We start from the raw sequence: 20,807 nt of genomic DNA, 5'->3' as shown, positions 1-20,807 counted from the left end.
TTTTATATAAAATCTGGCTAAATTGCATAGTACAAATGCATACCCTACCTTTACTGCACTAGCTGAAGTTTAAAACTCTAATAATCCATTTCACTCCCCACTGACACCCTTTTCAGGAACTTCAATAAACCCATGCCTGCCAACTCCTCTGCACAAAGGAAGGACAACTTCTCTAATCTTGCAGAAGTGCCCTTGGGATGGGGTGTCCAAGAGGCTGAGTAATCAGTCAGTATATGTCCTTTGCTTCTACTTGGAACCAAACGTCCCTTAATCTCTGTTCAGTGGTTGAAACTTTTTGCTCCCCATAAAACAGAAAGGTATATTTAGAAAACTGGAAATTTGCCTGAATCTGTTAATGCACTTTTGGATTTGTTTAAGCAAATAGTAAAAACATAAATCATCTTTTCTTAAGTAAAAAGATGTACTAAAAGAAATCCAGATAAGCACATTTTCATCATTTCTGGATTTGCCTGTAACACCTTAAAAAAAAAAAAAACTAAAAATATGCCCTTACAAAATGTATTCGAAACATCCGGTTCTGACAATTTAACCTACTTGCAAATACTATATTAAAATCTACTATTCAAGCATTATCAAGAGCCCACAATTCATAAAAAATATTTTCATTCTGAATTGTAGAATCAGATTTAATGTTCTGCGTAAACATTACTCTAGAACTCTGAACCGGGAGAAATAGACATTCTTTTAGGGAATTTCATCAAAATCAGTTTGAGTATCATGTCAGACAGCTGGTCATGTACTTCATTTATCTCTATTAGTGATACAACAATCTAGATTTGAATGTATAAAACTTAATGAAGACATAGATAAAATATATAGCTTTAATTTCCTTAAGTAAAGGAAATAGCTGAAACACGTTCACAACATAATTTTATACACTTATTTTTATAAGGAGATGTCACATGCAATGTATCTAGCTAGAATTAGAGCCCATTCATTGTGAGGAGATTAAAAATTGAAGCATTTATTTGTTCAAACTCTATAGCTAAATGTATGGGCACAAATTATATAGACATATGGAAGGAGGATTTAAAAGTAATCTAGTTAATTTAGAATTTAGAAATTTTATAAAACAGCAAGTTATTTTTGTTGGTATTTAATTATTTGTAATATATTACAGCTTACTGAGAGATGGTCAGTTTCTTACTACTTAGCTTATATAACAACTCATGAAATAAAAAATATTAAGTTCTAAAATAATGTTCTAGCTACTTAATGTTCATTTTAACAATCAACTCACATTTATAAGTATTTTACACTGGAGAAACTTCAATATGATCAATTTCATTAAATTAATGTTCATCCTTTCTAAAGTCCTATTTGAAATTCTAATTCTTGGAAGTCCTATTTCAATAAAGTATTTAAGAAATAAATTTGTTGTCTTTCCTTAGGAGTTTAATAATACATTTAAGTATTACATAAATAAGTAAAGATAAGTAAGTCCTCTCATACAAAAACAAAGTAAGTCTTACATACTTTCTGTGCACCTTTCAATTCACAGCTACTTTATTTATGGACTTTAACTGGTGACAAAAAAAAATGGTTCAAAAAAATATCAGCTCCAAAAACTGACAAATGTGCAGCAAAAGATTATGAAAACATGCAGTGGTTTCATTAAATTAACGACAGTAAATAGAAAAATGTAACTAACGTATTACCAGTTTGTGCCATAAATTTAGCAGCATCAGCTTGTTCCTGAGGGACCCTTTTTTCATGAACAGATCGAGGTCGCTGACTTTTAATTGTATGATCTCCCATCATTCCAAATTCTAAAGACAGAATAAAGGTATATGAAAGCTTGTGTGTAGACATTTCTCACAAATTACATCACTGTCTCATGCAATATGTTCCTACACATACCTGTAAGTAATTGATTAAATTCACAATTCTAAATTTGATAGGCTGATGTGCTTGGAAACCTCTAAATGCAAGTCAGAAAACCTATAAACATGAGCAAAGTTTCAAGAAACAATAATAACAGTCAATGAAATGACACACCAAGCTTTAACTGAACTTGTTAGCAGAAATATTGTACTGTTTTCTGATAATGTTTTGAAGCAAGACATCAGAAAAAATACAACCACAGTGTTAAGTGCTGTTTTTTATAGAGCATACTAACTGGGTAGCAGCTGTTCCTTTGCTGAATAGTAATCCCCGACCATGAGTTTTTCAGCACTTATCTTGAGGAATAAGTATTCCTGCCACCTAATTGTTCTAAGGTACACATCCACTTAATAGACTAATCTTTCATCCAAATTATGGCCTTTTAAATTCTCATTCTCTCTTGTGTTGTCTCAGATTCTTCACCTCAATTTCTCATTACATGTGAAAAAATGTTATTTTTTCTTTCAATAGGTTTTAGTGTATTTAAAAAAGAGAATGATTCCAGGTTTCTGTTACTTATTCTTTGGACTGTAGTCATAAGAAAGACAAAAATCTGGGCCTAAGTCAAAAGCAAGTGAGAGGAGAAAAAAAAAAATTGACAAAATAATAGCTTCTATGCAATATATTTTTAAAAATTCAGGGCTTAAAAATTCACATGCTTAGAATTAATCAAATGTTCTATGTTATTGAATTGGTACTACAAAGTGATTTCCATAAAACCAAAGCCCAGTGCACAGAATACTTGTTGGTTCTGGCTCAAGGAATGTAAGTGGAGGAAGGGAAATCCCCAGAGGCAACACTAAGTGCTTTCTCTTCCAACAAGAAAATGATTGGGCTGTTAGCACCACATCTTTCATACATAACAAAGATGACTGGGTCAACTATGTTATAATGATTGTGTAGATATATTATCAGAAGTAATAAGTGAAAATTTGATAATTAATTTCACTAGTTCATTGTTCAGCTTTTTTCCTCCATCAAATTTTAAATTATTTCCTGCTAACATATTATAACTTACTTTGGGTGATTAAGTAATGTATTTTGTAAGCACCAGTTCTACAACTCATCTTTCATGTAAAGAGAAAAGATAGCACACATTTTCCTCTGTCCTGGCAGATTCCCACATAAAAGTTAAACCCACAGAAAAATAGAAATTCTTTCTAGATATCCCACCCAAAGAGAAAAGTCTCCTCAGAAATTAGAAAATTCTAAATGTGTGTTTCTTTTTGTCAGTTTATATAATATTCAAGATAGAAAAAGGAAGTTTCCATAAAATGTCAGTTGATTTGGTCCTGTAAAATCTGTTACTATTTTCCATTGTTCTCAACACCCTTTTTATTCCATCATTTTGTGTACCTAACCCTAAATCATGGTTCACAAGACTTATCAGAATTATCTAAATACACATAATTCAATGATTTTGGAAATTGAGTATTTAGAAAATTATATCTCTACTCCTATATACTGTCCAATTTTTAAAATATTCCATGTCACTGAAATTTTTCTGAATCTGAACTAGCCAAAATGTTAGTAGTAATTTTTAAAAACAGTATGGTTTTTACATTTGTTCTTCTTACATTTATAATTTAAGTTATGTGAGCATCACTTTTAGCATTTAAGTCACTATAAATGTTTAATGTTTACATATTCAGAGACTCATATCACAGTCAGGTATTTTGGACAGTGGGAGGGCACAAGGTTGTTAAAAATTTTTTTTCATGCCTTCAATTTCTAACTTATATAGTAACTATGCTCTTGTCACTTGTTCTAGCAGAAGACAATTCTTAAATTAGTTGGCAGCATGATATAGACTGCAATTTCTTCTAAGAGAAAAGAACTTGTGTAGGGACTGTGATCTTGAAAATCTAGGGTCTGATGGTGAACACACTGGTCAGACTTTAAATGTGTCATGCTCCATTCTTAATAATTTCTGAAGCTTAAACACAAGTGAAATTTTTATATTTTAAAAACAGAACTTAGGTAACTTATTTTATAAAATTAGCTGAAATATGACTTATGCATTTCAAAAATATGAGTAATAAAATTTAAATTTCAATGTTAACCATTATATTCAGTTTTACTTATTCATAATTAGTTATATGAACCCAGTTTTTCATGGGTTACAGTATTTAAGAGAAGAATTTATTCAGTAATTTATGGACTTGGACTTGATTTCACACTTCTTTCATAATCGAAAGTTTAAAATGAAATTATTATTGTTATTATTATTTAAAAATTAAATCATTATTAATATGAGGCCTTTTATAACTTAACTCTATAAAATAGAGAACATGCTAATAATTTATTTTTCTCAGTTGGAAAAAACACTATGGTGGTATTTTTTGAATATTTCAGACCTATTATTCCACATATAAAATAATTAGAAATTTGTAAGTAAATAAATAAAGAACTATCTAACCAATTTCTTTTGCCAATGTTTATATGCAAGTGTTTGACTATAAAAAGTTTTTTTTTGCCTTAGGGTTATTGTCAATGGTAACATTTGGCAACAAATGCGATTCTACCTAATACTACAATAGATTATTTTCAAAACATTTCTGTTCCCTTTCAGGGTGGCATTATCTTCTTTACTTCTAATGAAAACAAAAGCCAATCAGATCATCCAAAATGCAGAAAAGACCAAATAAATTTTTATGCTATTGTTCTCTGTGTGTTGGATGTGGGTTGGGATGCGCCTTTAGCATATTACCCTTTCTGAACAATATCAGCTTTCCATGGGTGGTTGACTCATAACAAAACAATGCTGAGTTGGCAAAGATAATATACTACATTAGTTACACAAGAAAAATAGCATAGTCAAATAAAAAGATGATCTGCTTTGGTGAAAGCAATGAAAAGCAAGTTATGGAATAAAATGAAATAATGTATAGCATAATATTATATATGTTCATATGGCATATGGCTTATGAAAATACAGGATTACTTCCTATGTCTTAATATTGATAGTATCAATGAAGTGGTGGGTAAATAATTGTATGTATAAAACCCAAATGGTTGATAATGACTTCTACGTTTAGATATATTTTGTCAGTTTTTTACTGTGCTTGCTAAAATGCAGTTCTCTTTTCAAATGATTACAATCAAAGTTACATGAGAGAAAAGTTTTGAAATCTGCTGCCTTAAGTATAGTTTTATGTGTTTTCTTGTCTCGTCCAGGAATATATAAATTAGTCATTAAAAACAAATGGACTTTAAACATGATTTTTTCTACTCAATGGCTGTTAAGAAGTTTTTCTGGAAATCAAGGGTTACAACCATGTCAAATTGAATTCATGAAGAAGCCAAATCACACACATACATTCACTCGTTATTTTAGCATGTTTATTTTTAAACAAAGGGCCAAATATTATTAAATTAGTAGGTAACAGTTATTAATTCTAGCTTCATGTTACTAGCTAAATTTCCTTTGTATTTCCAGACGATAATAGCAGCCCAGGGCATTATTGTTCCTCAGCAAACACAGAATTACATCCTGCTCACACTTTGTGGTCAAACAACACTACTTTGCATCATGGAAATAGTCAAGACTCTGTTCCCTCGTACAGATTTTCATCCACTTTGAAACATTTGCTTTTCCAGCTATGCCTGCAACAAAGCTCCTCTCCAATCCCAACTGCAGTGGTACCACCTCCATGATGAATTACTATCTCATCAACCAAATGGATGCAGCCTCTGCCTTTCTTAAATTTGATTTTGCTTTGAATCAATAGTTTCAACGATTAGACAAAATGCTTTATTGTTCCTACTATTTTATAAACTCCTAAGGGAAAGAAAGTATTGTTTATGAATTTTAAATTTAGCTTCTGTTTTGTATAGCTGTGATAAAATACAGTTCTTATTTATAAATTAAATATGTTTTATGTTAAGAATTGCATCTTCAAAATTCAAGTTTTTAGATATCTAGTACAAGTCCTTGGTGAATTAAAATTCTCAGAAAGTACTTGAAAATTAGTTTTGTATGATTATGATGATAAATATTCCTGTTGTCAACCTGGCTTATTATCTACAAATGTATTTATTATTATTAAAATAAATAAAATGTTATTTTACTCAGTAATTGAATCCCATTACCCTGCAAAGATTTATTTTTTCTCAATAAACATTTATAATTACATAGTATATTTTAGATGCTAAAGTTTTAAAGATGAATAAGAAATGGTGTCTTACATTCTAAAGCATATTGCTCAAGGAAATCCACTAAATATGATTTGTTCCTTTGAAAAATGTAAAATTATTTATTTTAATCAAAATATAATTAAGCTACAATTGAGTATTTATATTAATTTCCTAAATCATAAAGAACCTTTAACTAAAATTCTGTGATGTTATATCTTCAAGGAAAAAATACATCTTTTAAGTCATGTACCTGGATTTGAACGTACATCTTTTATTATCATAACATATGATACTAAATATTAAATACTTGACCTGTTGGCTGAAGAAAGATTCTATGATCTGCATGGCTAAAGGTGGTGTGGACAAGTAACTTCCATTAAAAAGTAATCAATATTCTCTGAAATAAGATTATAAGTTTTATATATTTTAGGCTCATATAAGTTAATTAATTTGTTTATTTACTTTTAGATTTATTGGAAACAATGTTGGCAAAATAATTTTCATGCATGCAAAATTTTTCCTGACTAATATTTGGAGATAGTAACATAGATCATCAGCATGTTGAAATCTTTCTGATTTCTGAAGTTTTAAAAAACTTTTTTAAAGTTCCAAAATTCGATCAGATTTAAAAGTTGTATTCTTTATTTACACAGCCAAGTATTTTATGAAAGGAGAGAAATAATAGAGGATGTACAACCAAAGACATTACTAGAAGATGAAATATGAGAAACTGGAATTCATGACTTATACATCAGAATTGAAATTATAAAGCACATTTTATAAAAAAAGTTTACTATTGAATATAAATATATTAATTTAGTATTGCCAATAAACAAATGGAAATAAAATAAATGTATGGATATAATACAAAGAATTCAATGATGAAAATTTATAATATGTTATAAATATTAGGAAATATTTAAATAGGACATATTAAAATATCAGGAATCTTATCATTTAGATTATAATTTTGATAATTTCATCATTAAAATTTAACAGGTTAATTGTAATTCTTTCCTTTCAATTTTTTTGGTTCGATTTCCAGATTTAGATATATACCTATAGAGATCAAGATGCAACTTCTTACAGTAACAGAATTTTGGTTTTCAAAATATTCACACAGAGATAATATTATTTTTTTGAAGATTTATTTATTTATTTTTCAACTTTTATTTAATAAATTTCCAAAGTACAACTTCTGAATTATAGCATTTCCCCCATTATTTGTATAAAGCAATGGCTTTGTTAATGAGATGAGCAACTTCATGGCATTTATAAAAACTGGTAAAACAGAATAGTCAAAGCACATGCCATTAGTATTTAATTCAGTTTATTTATTTGAGAGACACAGACAAATAAAGGAAGAGCTTCTTTCAGCCATTGTTTTCTTCCTCAGATGCTGGCAATCACTGGACTAGGCTGGGCTGGGACCAAACCCAGAGGAAGAGCCAGGAATCAGAGTGAACTCAATCCAGGTCTCTCATGTGGGTGACTCGAATACAATTAGTTGAGTCAGAACCTTTGCCTCCTGGGGTCTGCATTAGTAAAAGCTAGAGTGAGGAGACAGAGGTAGGTATCCAGCCAGATACTCAAAAATAGGATGTGGGTTCTCTAATTGCTAAGGTAAACACTCTCATTCTGCTATTATGTTTTTAAAGAAGCTAAAAGTTGAGTTTTCAAGAAGTTGTTGAAGTATGTAACAAAATATAGGTGACTACCAAATATATTTAGTATATACACTGTTATTTTCAAAATTTAAAAAAAAATTATTAATTAATTTGAAAACTAGATAGAGACAGATCTTCCATCATTTCATTCCCGAAATGCCCACAACAGCTGAGGCTAGTGCAGGCTGATACTAGGAGCCAGGAGTTTGATCTGGGTCTCCTATGTGGGTCACAGGAATCCAATTACCTGAGTCACCACCTGCTGCCTTCCAAATTCTGCATTAGCAGGAAGCTAGAATCAGAAGTGACCCTATGACTCAAACCCAAGCACTCTTAGGAGGTGGGTGTCTTAAGCAGCATCTTTTTTGGTATTATTAAAGATTAATTTATTTATTTGAAAGGTAGAGTTATAGTCAGAGAGAGGGATGGACAGCAGAAAGGACCTTCATCCTCTGGTTCACTCCCCATATGGCTGCAAAGGCCAGAGCTGGGGCAATCTAAAGCCAGGAGCCAGGAGCTTCTTGTGGGTCTCCCGTGTGGCTGCAGGTTCCCAAGCACTTGGGCCATCTTCCACTGCTTTCCCAGCCCATAGCAGCAAACTGGATCTGAAGACAAGCAGCCAGGAGAACTGGTGCCCACATGAGATGCTGGTGCTGCAGGTGGAAGTCCAGCCTATTAGCCACAACATGGATCCCTTAAGCAGCATCTTAACTACTTATCCAAATACCCACCTCCAACTCTCAGATAATGAGTTTTATATTTTATATTTTTTATTTTATGCTTTTATTCCAGATAGGAACTTTGACATAATTACATATCATATTGACTTTTTAGAACACCTCAAAACAAATATGTATTTGGAAATTGTATGTTACAATACTGTATTTATGGAGTGGGTATTCAGCCTAGTACATAAGATGCCTGTGGCCCATACTGGAGTACCTCAGTTTGATTTTTGGTTCAGGCTTTTGACTATAGCTTCCTGCTACTGCAAACCCTGGGATGCAGCAGTAATGGCTCATGTAATTGGGTTCTGATCATACTTGTGGAAGCCCTACACTGTGTTCCCAGCTCCTGTGTCTAGTCCTGTCTCAGATCCAGCTTAAGACATGTGAGGAGTGAAATTGCAGAAGGGAGCTCCCTTTCTGTGCTTTTCCCTCTCTCCTTCACTAATAATCCATAAAAATTTTAAAATATGTAATTTCTAGAATCATTCGAAGAAATCTGGGGTATAAATATTTACATTATCATTTTTACATTTTTTCTGTTTGTTTTCTAGGAAATGCTTGTAAGTTAGACACATTCTTCCATTAAGAAATCATCACAGGGGCCGGCACCGTGGCACAGTAGGTTAATCCTCTGCCCTGGCATCCCATATGGGCGCCAGTTCTAGTCCCAGCTGCTCTTCTTCCAGTCCAGCACTCTGCTGTGGCCTGGGATAGCAGTGGCAGATGGCCCAAGTTCTTGGGCCCCTGCACCCACGTGGGAGACCAGGAGGAAGAACCTGGCTCCTGGCTTCAGATCGGCGCAGAGCGCCGGCTGTGGCAGCCAATTAGGGGGTGAACCAATGGAAGGAAGACCTTTCTGTCTGTCTCTGCCTCTCACTGTCTGTAACTCTATCTTTCAAATAAACAAATAAAAATCTAAAAAAAAATAAAAAAAGAAATCATCACCCTATATAATCAAGTAGGAAATATTTGTTAATATTCCTTACATAGCATCCAATTATAATTTATGATTTTATTTCTTGGTGAGGCAACTACTAAATTCTTATGAACTAGCAATAGTGACTTGGTTGAAAAATACTTGTATTTTTAGTGGTATAGAAAATAAATATAGAAAAAGCATGTAAATGATAAATATAATTCTATTTCCAACAATAAACTAGTGTTCAATGTCTTACTGATTTGTACCTAGAATTTAATTAATAAATTAATACACCAGTGGCAAAATATGATGCTTTCCTATAGCTCTAACACCTTTTGCACAAACTATTTACACACTCTAAGATTTTAATAACCTTTTGTTAAAGTGGCCTGATCTTAGAAAATATGAAATATAAGAAACTAAACTGAATTGTCCCTGGATGAAGTTGTTTCTGTATTTTTCAATTTGGATCAGGGTTGTCTTCATTCCTGACAAGCTTTCTGACACACTGAGAGACCCTCTTTGCAGAGCAGACTGCAGGGGCTTCCAAAGGGAGGGGACACAACACTGGCAGTGAGAGAACACTTGTCTTTCAGGCTTCCCTGGAAACAGAACGTTACCTAGTGATAGGAAGCCACTCCTCCAGAGTTACTGAACAGCTTAAGAAATTTGTGTGTGGTAGAGGGTATGGATATTAGTAACAGCAGAATGTTCAGTATTGAGTGAATCATAAGATGATCATTGTTTTTTTTTAATATAAAGAATAAAAAAGAGAAGAGATATTCCTGAAGAGGTTAAGGCCCATAGAAAGCCTCTTATATGTTTTACTCACAACCCTGGAATGTATCTATATCTGATTAAATGTGAAATCTTTGAAGGGTTTGATGTAAACAATCACGAATCAAGTTTTGATTTGAATTGCAGATGTGTTAACTTAATTTAACGGAAAGTAGATTAGAGGGAAACAAACTTAGAGGCAGAATAAATCACTAAAATGCTATTGCAATTATCCATATAAATCTGTGATTGAGGGGCTGGCATTTGGCATAATGGTTAAGATGCTACTTGGGACATCCATATCGTATCATAGCGCTTGGATTAAAGTCCTGCCTCTGCTACTGATTCCAACTTCCAGCTAATGTGCACGCTAAAAGGCAGTAGGTGATGGCTGAGGGAGTTGTGTCGCTGACACAACTGGGAGGTTTGGATTGAATTCCTGGCTCCTGGCCTTGCCTGTCAGCCTCAACTGTTTTGGACATTTGGGGAATGAACCAGTGGGTGGAGATCTCTTTGTTTCCTTCTCCTCTCCACTCTCTCCTCTCACACCTCTCACCTCTCCCCTCTTGATCACATTCTCCTTCCCCCCCTCCCTCTCCCTCTCCCTCTTTCCCTCCTTCCCTCTCCTCCTCCCTCCCTCCTCCATCTCTCTCTTTTGAATAAAATGAATAAATGAATGAATAAATACTCAAAAATTGAGTGAGGATGAGGTAAGATGGACAATTCACTGGCAGCATCTAAGCTTGGTAAGCAGGAGGCAGGGGTACACCTATTGGATGAAGGATTAGAACCACATACAACAACCGGCCATTCTGAACTGACTGTAGGTTGACCACTGGGCCCAAACTCATGGCAAATAAAGCAATCTCCCATACCCCAAAGTTTTGGGGAAAACTGATTTATAAGGGAGTCCATTATTTTAATTAGTGATATTTGCTAGTTTGATTTTTTTTTTTTTTTTTTTTGGACAGGCAGAGTAGATAGTGAGAGAGAGAGAGAGACAGAGAGAAAGGTCTTCCTTTTTGCCATTGGTTCACTCTCCAATGGCCGCTGCGGCCGGCGCATCTCGCTGATCTGAAGCCAGGAGCCAGGTGCTTCCTCCTGGTCTCCCATGCGGGAGACTTGGGCCATCCTCCACTGCCTTCCTGGGCCATAGCAGAGAGTTGGCCTGGAAGAGGGGCAACCGGGATAGAATCCAGTGCCCCAACCGGGACTAGAACCTGGTGTGCCAGCGCCGCAAGGCGGGAGGATTAGCCTGTTAAGCCACGGCGCAGGCCATAGTTTGATATTTTTGATAGATTTTACCCTTGTAATATAATACTTACTTAGATATTTTATTAAAAATGATTATTTGTTTGAAAGGCAGGGAGAGACCAGGAGAAAGAGAGACAAAGAGAGACAGAGATCTCTCATTTACTGGCTCATTTCCCAAGTGCCCACAACACTGGGGCTGGGATAGGCCATAGCCAGGATCCCAGAACTTAATCCAAGTCTCCCAGATGGGGGCAGGGAGTAATTACCTGTTGCCTCCCAGGGTGCACATTAGCAGGCAACTAGAATTATAATCTGGTCCAGGACTCAACCCCAGGCACTCCAATACTGGATGTGGGCATCCCAAGTTTCATCTTAACAGCTAGACCACAGGCTCTGCCTTAAAATATTATTATTATATGATCTTTTAATCAAGGTTCATGTCTGCATGACACTTGTAAATTTGCCAATGTTCACTTTCACTTATTAGAACAATATAGTACAGAGTAATTTAACTTAAAGTAATATCACTCTGTATACATGACAGTAGCTCAAAGATTTCGTGGAAAATAAGGTTTTTGGCATAATTTTTTTAAATCTATACTTTATTAGTTGTCTTCAAAAAGTTCACAGAAAATACATGTTATGAAAAAAATCATGGATTTTATTGGGTTTTGGACCAAAATAAGTATCATTTAATCAGTTTTCTACAAACTTTTTGATGTACATTTAAAACTGCTGAAATAAATAACGAAATAAGATATTCTAAAAATAAGTAATTTTATACTTTTACTATATTATCAGCATATTAGTGGTACAAAATAAGTATTACATCTCTACTGAAAGTTAAATGATTAGTTTCTTAACCAAAAAAATTCAATATGTAAACTCTAGGTAATCCATGAAATATCAATAAAACAATGCTATCTATATTATTCTGATACATCTTTATTGTACATGAGTTATATTTAGCTGACTTGTAAATCAGTAATTTTTTTGTGCTTGGAGGGAAGAAAAAATGATATTATTCCTTTAATATTTTATATTATCCCTTATATTCATACAAAAAGCAAAGTCAGTTGTTCTAGTTATGTTTTGATATTTATCTATTGCTATATTTCTATAGTTGTTTGTGGAATATTTTAATTTAAACTACTACCATTTATGTATATCTACTCAATGAAATTCCAAGGCTGACTTTGTTAATGAAAATGATTCTAAGACATACAGTTTTAAAACAAACATACAGCTTACAAATTCTAAAACTAACAATAAAACCATATTAATCCCTTAACTTTTATCTTATTTTTAAGGGCCAGATTAAGGTATATGGCAAATAGGTTAAGTATTTTCTCCTACATAAATTATTCCTAAAATCATTTAACATATATTCAAATGTGTTTCCATAAGTTTTCAGTATGGCTATTAAAGTCCAAGCATTCTACAGAGAGATCTAAAAACCATCTGCCTTTTTAAGGCAGTGTTTCATATCTGAAAATAGTTAAGATGATTTTATCTGAGATGTAGGTTAAAGCTCAAAGTGAAAGAGTGGAAAAACAAATAGGCAATCATGAGATGCAGCTTATATTTCACAGCATCATGCCTCAAATTTCCTGCACCTGTTTTTCTCAACTTGTAAATGGGGCTACAGGGAACATTGTCTCCAAGGTCTCCTTAAAGTCTAAAGTTACATCATGTTATCAAGTGAAAAGTAGGTCCATAAACATATTGGTTAACTCTCAACAGATTGAGAGGTCTCAAGGACCAGATCCATCTTGATTAACTGGTTTGTACATACATACATGAGCACACACACATGAATCTGAATAACTTAAGGAGTTGTTCTACTACTTCAAAACAATCATCCAGTTTTGAACAGTTATCTTGATCCATATCAAAGCACTATATCAAGGTTCACTTTGCATTAGAGGTCTCATATGGCATAATTTTTAATATTTAAACAAATATATCTATATTCTTGTTAGCATCCATTTGGATATGGCTATTTTTCTTAGAAGAATTATTTTAAAAGGCATCTGAGAATAAATGAATTTCACTTACTCAACAAACATTAAATGAGGACTTATGATATTCCATACAGCATTCTAGGACCTAAAAAAATTTCAGGGAATATAGCAGACAAAATTTGTTTTTGTAAGAAAAAAGTTATAGTTTTTTCTAGTCTGATATATAAGGCTTAAGAAATATTATATTGATATTAAAATTACTAGACAGTTCTATAGAAAATGTAATTATGAGCAGTCATGTATGTATTTATCATACTAATATCTTTTAATTGATTCATTTATATACTATATAACAAATACTATTTGTGGGTATCTCACTCCATTATTCAACAGAAATCAGTTAAAAGACTATTTAAATTAAAAGCTAAAAGCCATGTACCATGGCCAAAACATTGTGGTCTTGCTGTTTTATCTTTAGAATTTTATCTTCTTTTGATTTTTTAAAATATTTATTTTATTTATTTGAAAGGTAGAGTCAGGGAGAGAGACAAAGATCTTCCAATTGCTAGTTCACTCCCCTAATGGCCACAATTGCTGGGGTTGGGCCAGGCCAAAGCCAGGAGCCAGGAGCCAGAAGCCAGGAGTTTCATCCGGGTCTCCCATGTGACTGCAGGGCCCAAACTCTTGGACCATCTTCAGCTGCTTTCCCATGCACATTAACGGGAGCTGGACTGGAGGTGGAGCAGTTGGGACTCAAATCAGTGCCCATATGGAAAGCTGACTTTGTAGGCGGCAGCTTAACCTGTGCCATAATACTGGCTCTTCCTTTTGATTTTAATTGGTTTCCTAAAACAACAATCTACTCTCTCTGATACTGTAAGATAATATTTGTCCTTTCTCATCCGATTCTGTGATTTTTAGATCTTTACAAAATTTTATTTTTGAAAACTATCCAAGGAAAAATATATATATATACTTTAATTACATGATTTATCTCTTTCTCTTGCTAGAAATTTACATTGACTTTGAAGGCTTACTACTAAAAGAAATTCCTAAAGTGGTTTGGTTTGGGAGGAAGCACAATTTAATTTTTGATAGATACTGTCACATTTACCTCCCAGATATCCATCTTGATGTAGTTTACTATCAGCAGTGCAGTTTAAACTTCTTGGTTGATTTTATTTTCACAAACATATAACATTCCATTTTAGCCTTATTAGTGCTTTTCTGGTTAACTAAAATTTTGCTTGCTGCTAAGGCTGTTATTCCTGCTTTGATGTTCCATCTGTCTGTTAAGTTTTTCTATATCTCATATTCAGCCACTTGATGACAATCACACAAGCATGTATCTCACATGCAACACATATGAGGATATTACAAAAAGTTAGTAGAAACTGGAATTAAAAGATAGATTCATGTTGGTATAGAAATTTTTAAATGTATGCATTGCTTTTCCATAATACGCATTTTGCATTAATTTTTTGAACATTCTTCATACAGCTAGATTAAAAAACCATCTAATTCTTTTCTTTTTATGGGAAACTAAATCCATTCACATTCATTATATTAAAGTGTTTAACTTATTTCTTCTTTTATTAGAATTTCTCTCTAGCATGTTTCTTGCTGTTTATTCATTTTCCAAGTTCCAAATATTGTTTGGATTACTAGGAATTTTAATCACTATGTTTGTTTCTGCAAATATTATAATTATTCAAAAGTGTTATATAAAATTTTATAATGTACATAAAATGTATTTATTAAAAATGAGTCTCTTTTTTTAATCAGCATCCAAACATTTTCCCAAACTCAGGAAAGAATTGGGTGTGCTAACATTTCCCCTTCTGCTTTGACATCATATGTTATTTACTTCTGAACCATGATATTTTAATATTATGCTTCAATAATTTCGAAGTAACTGTTGGTCTTTTAACTAGTTTATATTCTTTATTGGATTCATTTTTCATTTTGCTCTTCCCTCAACTTGAATGTTAGTTTGGCTAGGCCCAGCGATTTAATATCCAAAAGGTGTATTCTCATTGAACTTTAAAAATAGAACTTTTCACCAAATCCTAGTATCCAGCACTGCCCATGAAAAGTCCTCTTCTAAGGAGAACCTGCTTTTATTTTTAGATGCCTTTTAGAATTTTTCTTTTATCCTGGAAGTTCTGAAAATTTACCATTATCTGCTTAGATATTAGTTTTTTTATTCAGGTTATCTGTCTTTATATTCCTTTTCAATACAAAGACAGGCACTTTAGCAGGCCACATTGAATGTGTTTTTCTCCTTAGCCAAATTTCCCCTTTCTTTGTTTCCTTCTATGTCTGGCATGGACATTCTGAGATCAACCTATACTTCAATCTCCATCCCCTACACATTCAGTAAGAATTTTCTCTGGGACAATGGAGCCCCTGGCTTTTGGTTATTAAAGAGTGACAACAAAACAAGTTACTTCTCATTTCATTTTCTGGACAATTCCCTTTCCTTTTTACAGAAATATTTCAAAAGGGTATCATATAATTCCTCACTCTCCTCTTACTCAATAACGTCAAGCAATCTGACTTTAAATCCCCTTCCTTGAATGAAGCAGATCTCTGGAAAGTCAGCTGCCTCTCAGAAGCTGTCATGCTCATCTCAATCCCTTCACCATTTGACATCTTCCTGCCCTTCCCCATCCCACAATCATTCTTGAAGTGCTCACCTCCCTTGTCTTTCAAAGCTGACAGAAGCTTTATTTTTTTCCTCATCCTGACTACATTTCTGTCTCTTTCATTGCCTTAGTTATTCCTCATCCTCTAAATGTGAATTTCCCCTTAGGTTCTGATTCAACAGTCTCTCCCCTGACAATCTCATCCATTCCTGCAGATTTATGCATAGCTTTCAGGCACACTAATGTCAGCCTCTGACTCTCATAGACCCATTACAATCTTCTAGGCCACATACTCCGTTAAGTTTGCTGGCAAACTTAGCATTTATGAAAACAAGTTAAGCACTTCCCTGAGGAGAACCTTTCCTAGTTGTACATTTCAAATTTGTTTTTAAAAACATACAGTGCTGCAAATAAACATTTGATAAATAAGTAGCAAAGTAAATGAGGATAAATAGATAGCAAAGTAAATGAGAAGCACAGAAATAGTGCAGAAAGCTGTGTTAGGTTTATCCAAACATTAAGATGGACCACTCTGGTTACACAAAATACCAACCTGATCTGAAGCTGAAGGATATAAATTAAAGAGATCATTTTGCATAACAACACAGTGATAACTTGAAGTTCACTGAGGCTTCCAGAAAGAGATGGTGAGGTCACTGGGGTCAATAGAGAAAGGGGATGGATTAAGAAATCTTAGGAGGCGTGCGCCATGGTGCAGTAGGTTAATCCTTAGCCTATAGCACTGGCATCCCATGTGGGCGCCAGTTTGAGTCCAGGCTGCTCCTCTTCCAGTCCAGCTCTCCACTATGGCCTGGAAAAGTAGTAAAAGACGGCCCAACTCCTTGGGCCCCTGCACCAGAGTGGGAGACCTGGTGGAAGCTCCTGGCTCCTGGTTTTGGATCGGTGAAGCTCCAACCCTTGTAGCCATTTAGGGGGGTGAACTAACAGAAGGAAGACCTTTCTCTCTGTTTCTCCCTCTCACTGTCTGTAACTCTCAATAAATAAATAAATAAAATTAAATTACAAAAAAAAGAAATCTTGGAGAGGAGTAGAAAGAGGTGTTCAGAAAAATAGTGGGATGAGAGTAGAGGAGAAAACTGTAAGAGATATTTTGTGAAAAGGATATCAAAAAGAAAACTATTAACAGTGATATTTAGGTGTGAATCTACAGATTGACACTATGTCTCCACATCAGCCAAGTTTTATTAAAAGCCTACTTAACATGTGTCACAAGTATATAAAGGGGAAGCGTGAAGAAAATAAAGATTGATTTCATATTGAGGTGACAAAGAAAAGAAAAAACAGAATAGACCCAGAAGGAAAATGCAAAGCAATGATAATATAGCTGGAACACATGGACAAGTTAACTGGCAGGACAATATGCAACCTCTTACTGAAAGAATCTCCAGGACTATTAGGGAGTGGATGAATTCCTAGTTACAAATTTTATGGAAGCTCAATGCATGTGTTTGTTTAAAATTGATACTAACACATGGATCATCTCAGAAGGCTGGCAAATTTGGAACATTATGATCACAACAGTAGGCTATAAACTGCTATCCTTATACTGCTCTCTGTGTGACTAATCTTGATAATATCAATTAAACATCAATGGAAGTGTTTAAGCAGTGAATGGAAAATTCCTACATGGATTTATCTCTATTCTGTGAATTGAATGTGAGTCTTATTTTTCTCCAAGCTCCATATTCTATAAACATTAAACTTCCTTCATGTTTCATCCAGTGTAGTTTCCAAATCTGTCAATGTCTCATCACTCTGGTACAAAACCACTCAGATCCAAATCAAACTCTGTCTTTGTCATTGGTAGTATAGCAACAGCCTCCCAACTCCAACCTTTTGTTATTTTTCCTGCTGCAAATCCATTCCATTAGAAAGACAAATCCACTAAAAAGTAAAACAGATAATGCAAAGCTCCTTCTGAAAGCCCATTTATTGCTTCCCAAGTGTATAGATAAAATCCAGAGTCTTTATTCTGGCTCTTATAAGGATCCTGTCTCCAAGATCATACCACACCCTTCTCCCCAGTACTCATCATGCCCTAACAATACTGATATTCTTTTAGTTCCTGAAACATACATAACTCATATCTCCTTTGCAGTATTTGAATTCTGTAATGAGAAAACATCTATATTTGCATGGCTGATTCTAACTTGTAAAATTTTACTCATTCAAGAGGCTTCCTTAACCACTAAATACAAAGTACTAATACACTTATTAATAATCAGTTTTAATTCTCTGCAAAGAATTTATATATATGCATATAGATTTTGATTTATTTAATAACAATAACCACAAACCCACTGAACTGTGAGTTGCACAAGAATAGGAATCTGTCTTATCCATCAATGCATTTTGTGTCTTGTAAGTGATTCAAAAGAACTTTGGAAGGGATAGAGAAAGAAAAAGAAGGGAAGTGGATATGAAGTAGGCAGGCATATAGGTTGGAGTTGATCAGATTTGTGAACTGGAAGACCACGCCCCGTGTGACTTCATGCTCCTACCTGATGCCTTTGCCACGCCCTTGTGTGGCCTCATTCCCCTACCTGGCCGTACCGGGGTGCCCACCAGCCAATCAGGTTAATTGACCACTCCCCTTTGGAGTAGGTTAAAAGCCTGGGGCACAGTGTGCCCATCCCTGCTCTTTTTCCCTGCCTTCTTGTTAGGAAGGGGCTTGCTGTAGCCCCATGCCTCCAGGGCGCATGGCCTTCGGGCCATGTGCTCTAGGCTTCCTGGCCTAGATGCTCATCCACGTGGCTGGTTCCTGGTGCTCGGTATGAACCCCCATTCACTTCTCTCTCCTAAATAAAGCTCTCACTCTCCTGTGCATCTTTCTTACTAAATAAAAGCTTAAAACGTACCATGCTGCCTTGTTTATCTGTGCCGGTATTTAGAATTCTTATCTAAATATTAGGCAAGAACCCTCTTGGGCTTAAAATATTGGGGTTTTAGTAATAAGCCCGTGGTGAAATCGTAAGGCACCCCAAATTCCGGTAGCACATGTGGCACCCCGGCTAGCATTTCTAAGGGGCCACGTTTTAGTGTGAATTTTAGGGGGTCTTGTCCGATATCGGATAGATAATTATTACTGAATAATTTCATCATCTTAATCTTATTGCATTCTAGGTGATTTCTAGAGATCTGTCTTCCAATTCACAAATATTTTGTTTTATAGTATCAAAGCTGTCCTCATTGAATTTCTTATTTCAGATTATATAGCTTAGAATACTCATATTTTTATGACCATGGCTGATTTTTAATTTTTAAGAAATTTATTTTAATTTACATACAAAAACTACATATTTCCATGGTACCAAATGATGTCTTTCAATGTATGTATCTACTTATATTTTTCCTCTATTGTTGCATTCTTTATTTATTCTAAGTATTTTCTGTTCTTAAATTTTTATACTCTCTAAAGTCACATTAGACTATATATAATATAAATATGCAAAACACTTTATTAACAGTTGGTGTTATTTTCCTAGTTTTCAGTGTGTTCCTTTGTGTTGCAGATTTTTGTTTTCTCCCATACTTTGTTTTATTTCCATTAAAGGTTCATTTTTACATAGTATTTATTTCTCCTATGAAACTCATATAAGGCCTGTGTGTAAAATATTCCTTCCACAGCAGTAAGTTTCTTAAAATCAGATTGCTGTATTATGAAAGTATAAAATCACACCATACACCTCCATTGTATGTGCTAGTGTTTTTGGTGAGGGAGACGGGAATTCGCCTCTGCCCTTCACTACACCAAGGTTTCAGAAAGAACACAAGCTTCCTTCTCAGTGTCCCAGGGTGACTGAGTGAATGTGTTCTAGATCTGCTTAGCCACAGTTCTCCAAAACTATACAAGTTGAACAAACTCTCTTGTCTACACATTAGCACTGAGGTCCCAATTCTAAGCCATTTAGCACTCATAACTCTGCAAACAATTAAAAGTCCCCAGATTGCATTTAATATTTTATCTGTCACCTAGTTCTTGTTGTCTGTCATTGTGTTTTATAAACACCTACTGATTTCCTTTCCTTTTGAACTTGACTCATTTTTCTGATTATTACATTTTGTCCGGTATTTCTATGAGTTTTCAACATTTGGACTCATTCATATTATCTCATTCTGCCATGTGACTGGAATTCTTTCCAATGACATAGAAACCATAATCTTCTGTAAGAAATGGGGTGCTATTATTATTTTTCTCACTTTAAATATGAATGCAATGTGGCTCCAAGAGATTCTAATGCTTGTCCAATATTATGAGTATTATATATGTTAGTATGGGACTCAAAAAAATCACATCTAATTGATGCTTAAGTCATACTTTCAAATATATAAGGGCATATTCGCTAACAAGACAAATAAGATAATTTTTAAATTAACTTTATATCCTTGTTCTTCTCATCTCTTGTTTCTCTAAATTAAGAGGAGTAGTATTATGGTTTAATCATGGTAGATGAACCAAAATTTATTAATACAGAATCAGGAAAATGTATCCTCAATTTTTTTTTTATAATTCTCAGCTGTAGGTCCCTTCCAGCTGTTTTGTAGTTTTTATTTGATAATCCTCAGGAAAGAAAATATACCAAATTAAGACCCTCACAATGTTAACTGACATTTAAATGTCCTGAAAAAAAATGTAATCATATAGTGTCATTAACATGAATTTAGATATAATGGAAATATTTTAATGATGAGTAATATATCACACTGTTTTTCTTCCATAATGTTTGCACCCTTGACAACTGAATTACTTTTTAATTTTATATGTATCAAAGTTTCCTATATTGAAC

General features: G+C 34.0%; 1 protein-coding gene across 3 annotated transcripts in view; it reads right to left on the bottom strand.

Moving 5' to 3' along the window:
* Positions 1–20,807, bottom strand: part of ADGRB3 (adhesion G protein-coupled receptor B3) — an 862,679-nt gene that overhangs the window by 550,684 nt on the left and 291,188 nt on the right. For all 3 annotated transcript variants that reach the window (XM_062187566.1, XM_062187568.1, XM_062187567.1), the window contains one exon: positions 1,680–1,790. In XM_062187566.1, the coding sequence (XP_062043550.1) occupies positions 1,680–1,790 (111 nt within the window). The remainder of the gene's footprint in view (positions 1–1,679; positions 1,791–20,807) is intronic.

The sequence above is a fragment of the Lepus europaeus genome, chromosome 3 (genome assembly GCF_033115175.1).
Source record: "Lepus europaeus isolate LE1 chromosome 3, mLepTim1.pri, whole genome shotgun sequence".
In the NCBI taxonomy this organism is placed as follows: Eukaryota; Metazoa; Chordata; class Mammalia; order Lagomorpha; family Leporidae; genus Lepus; species Lepus europaeus.
This window is presented reverse-complemented; position numbering and strand designations above follow the sequence as displayed.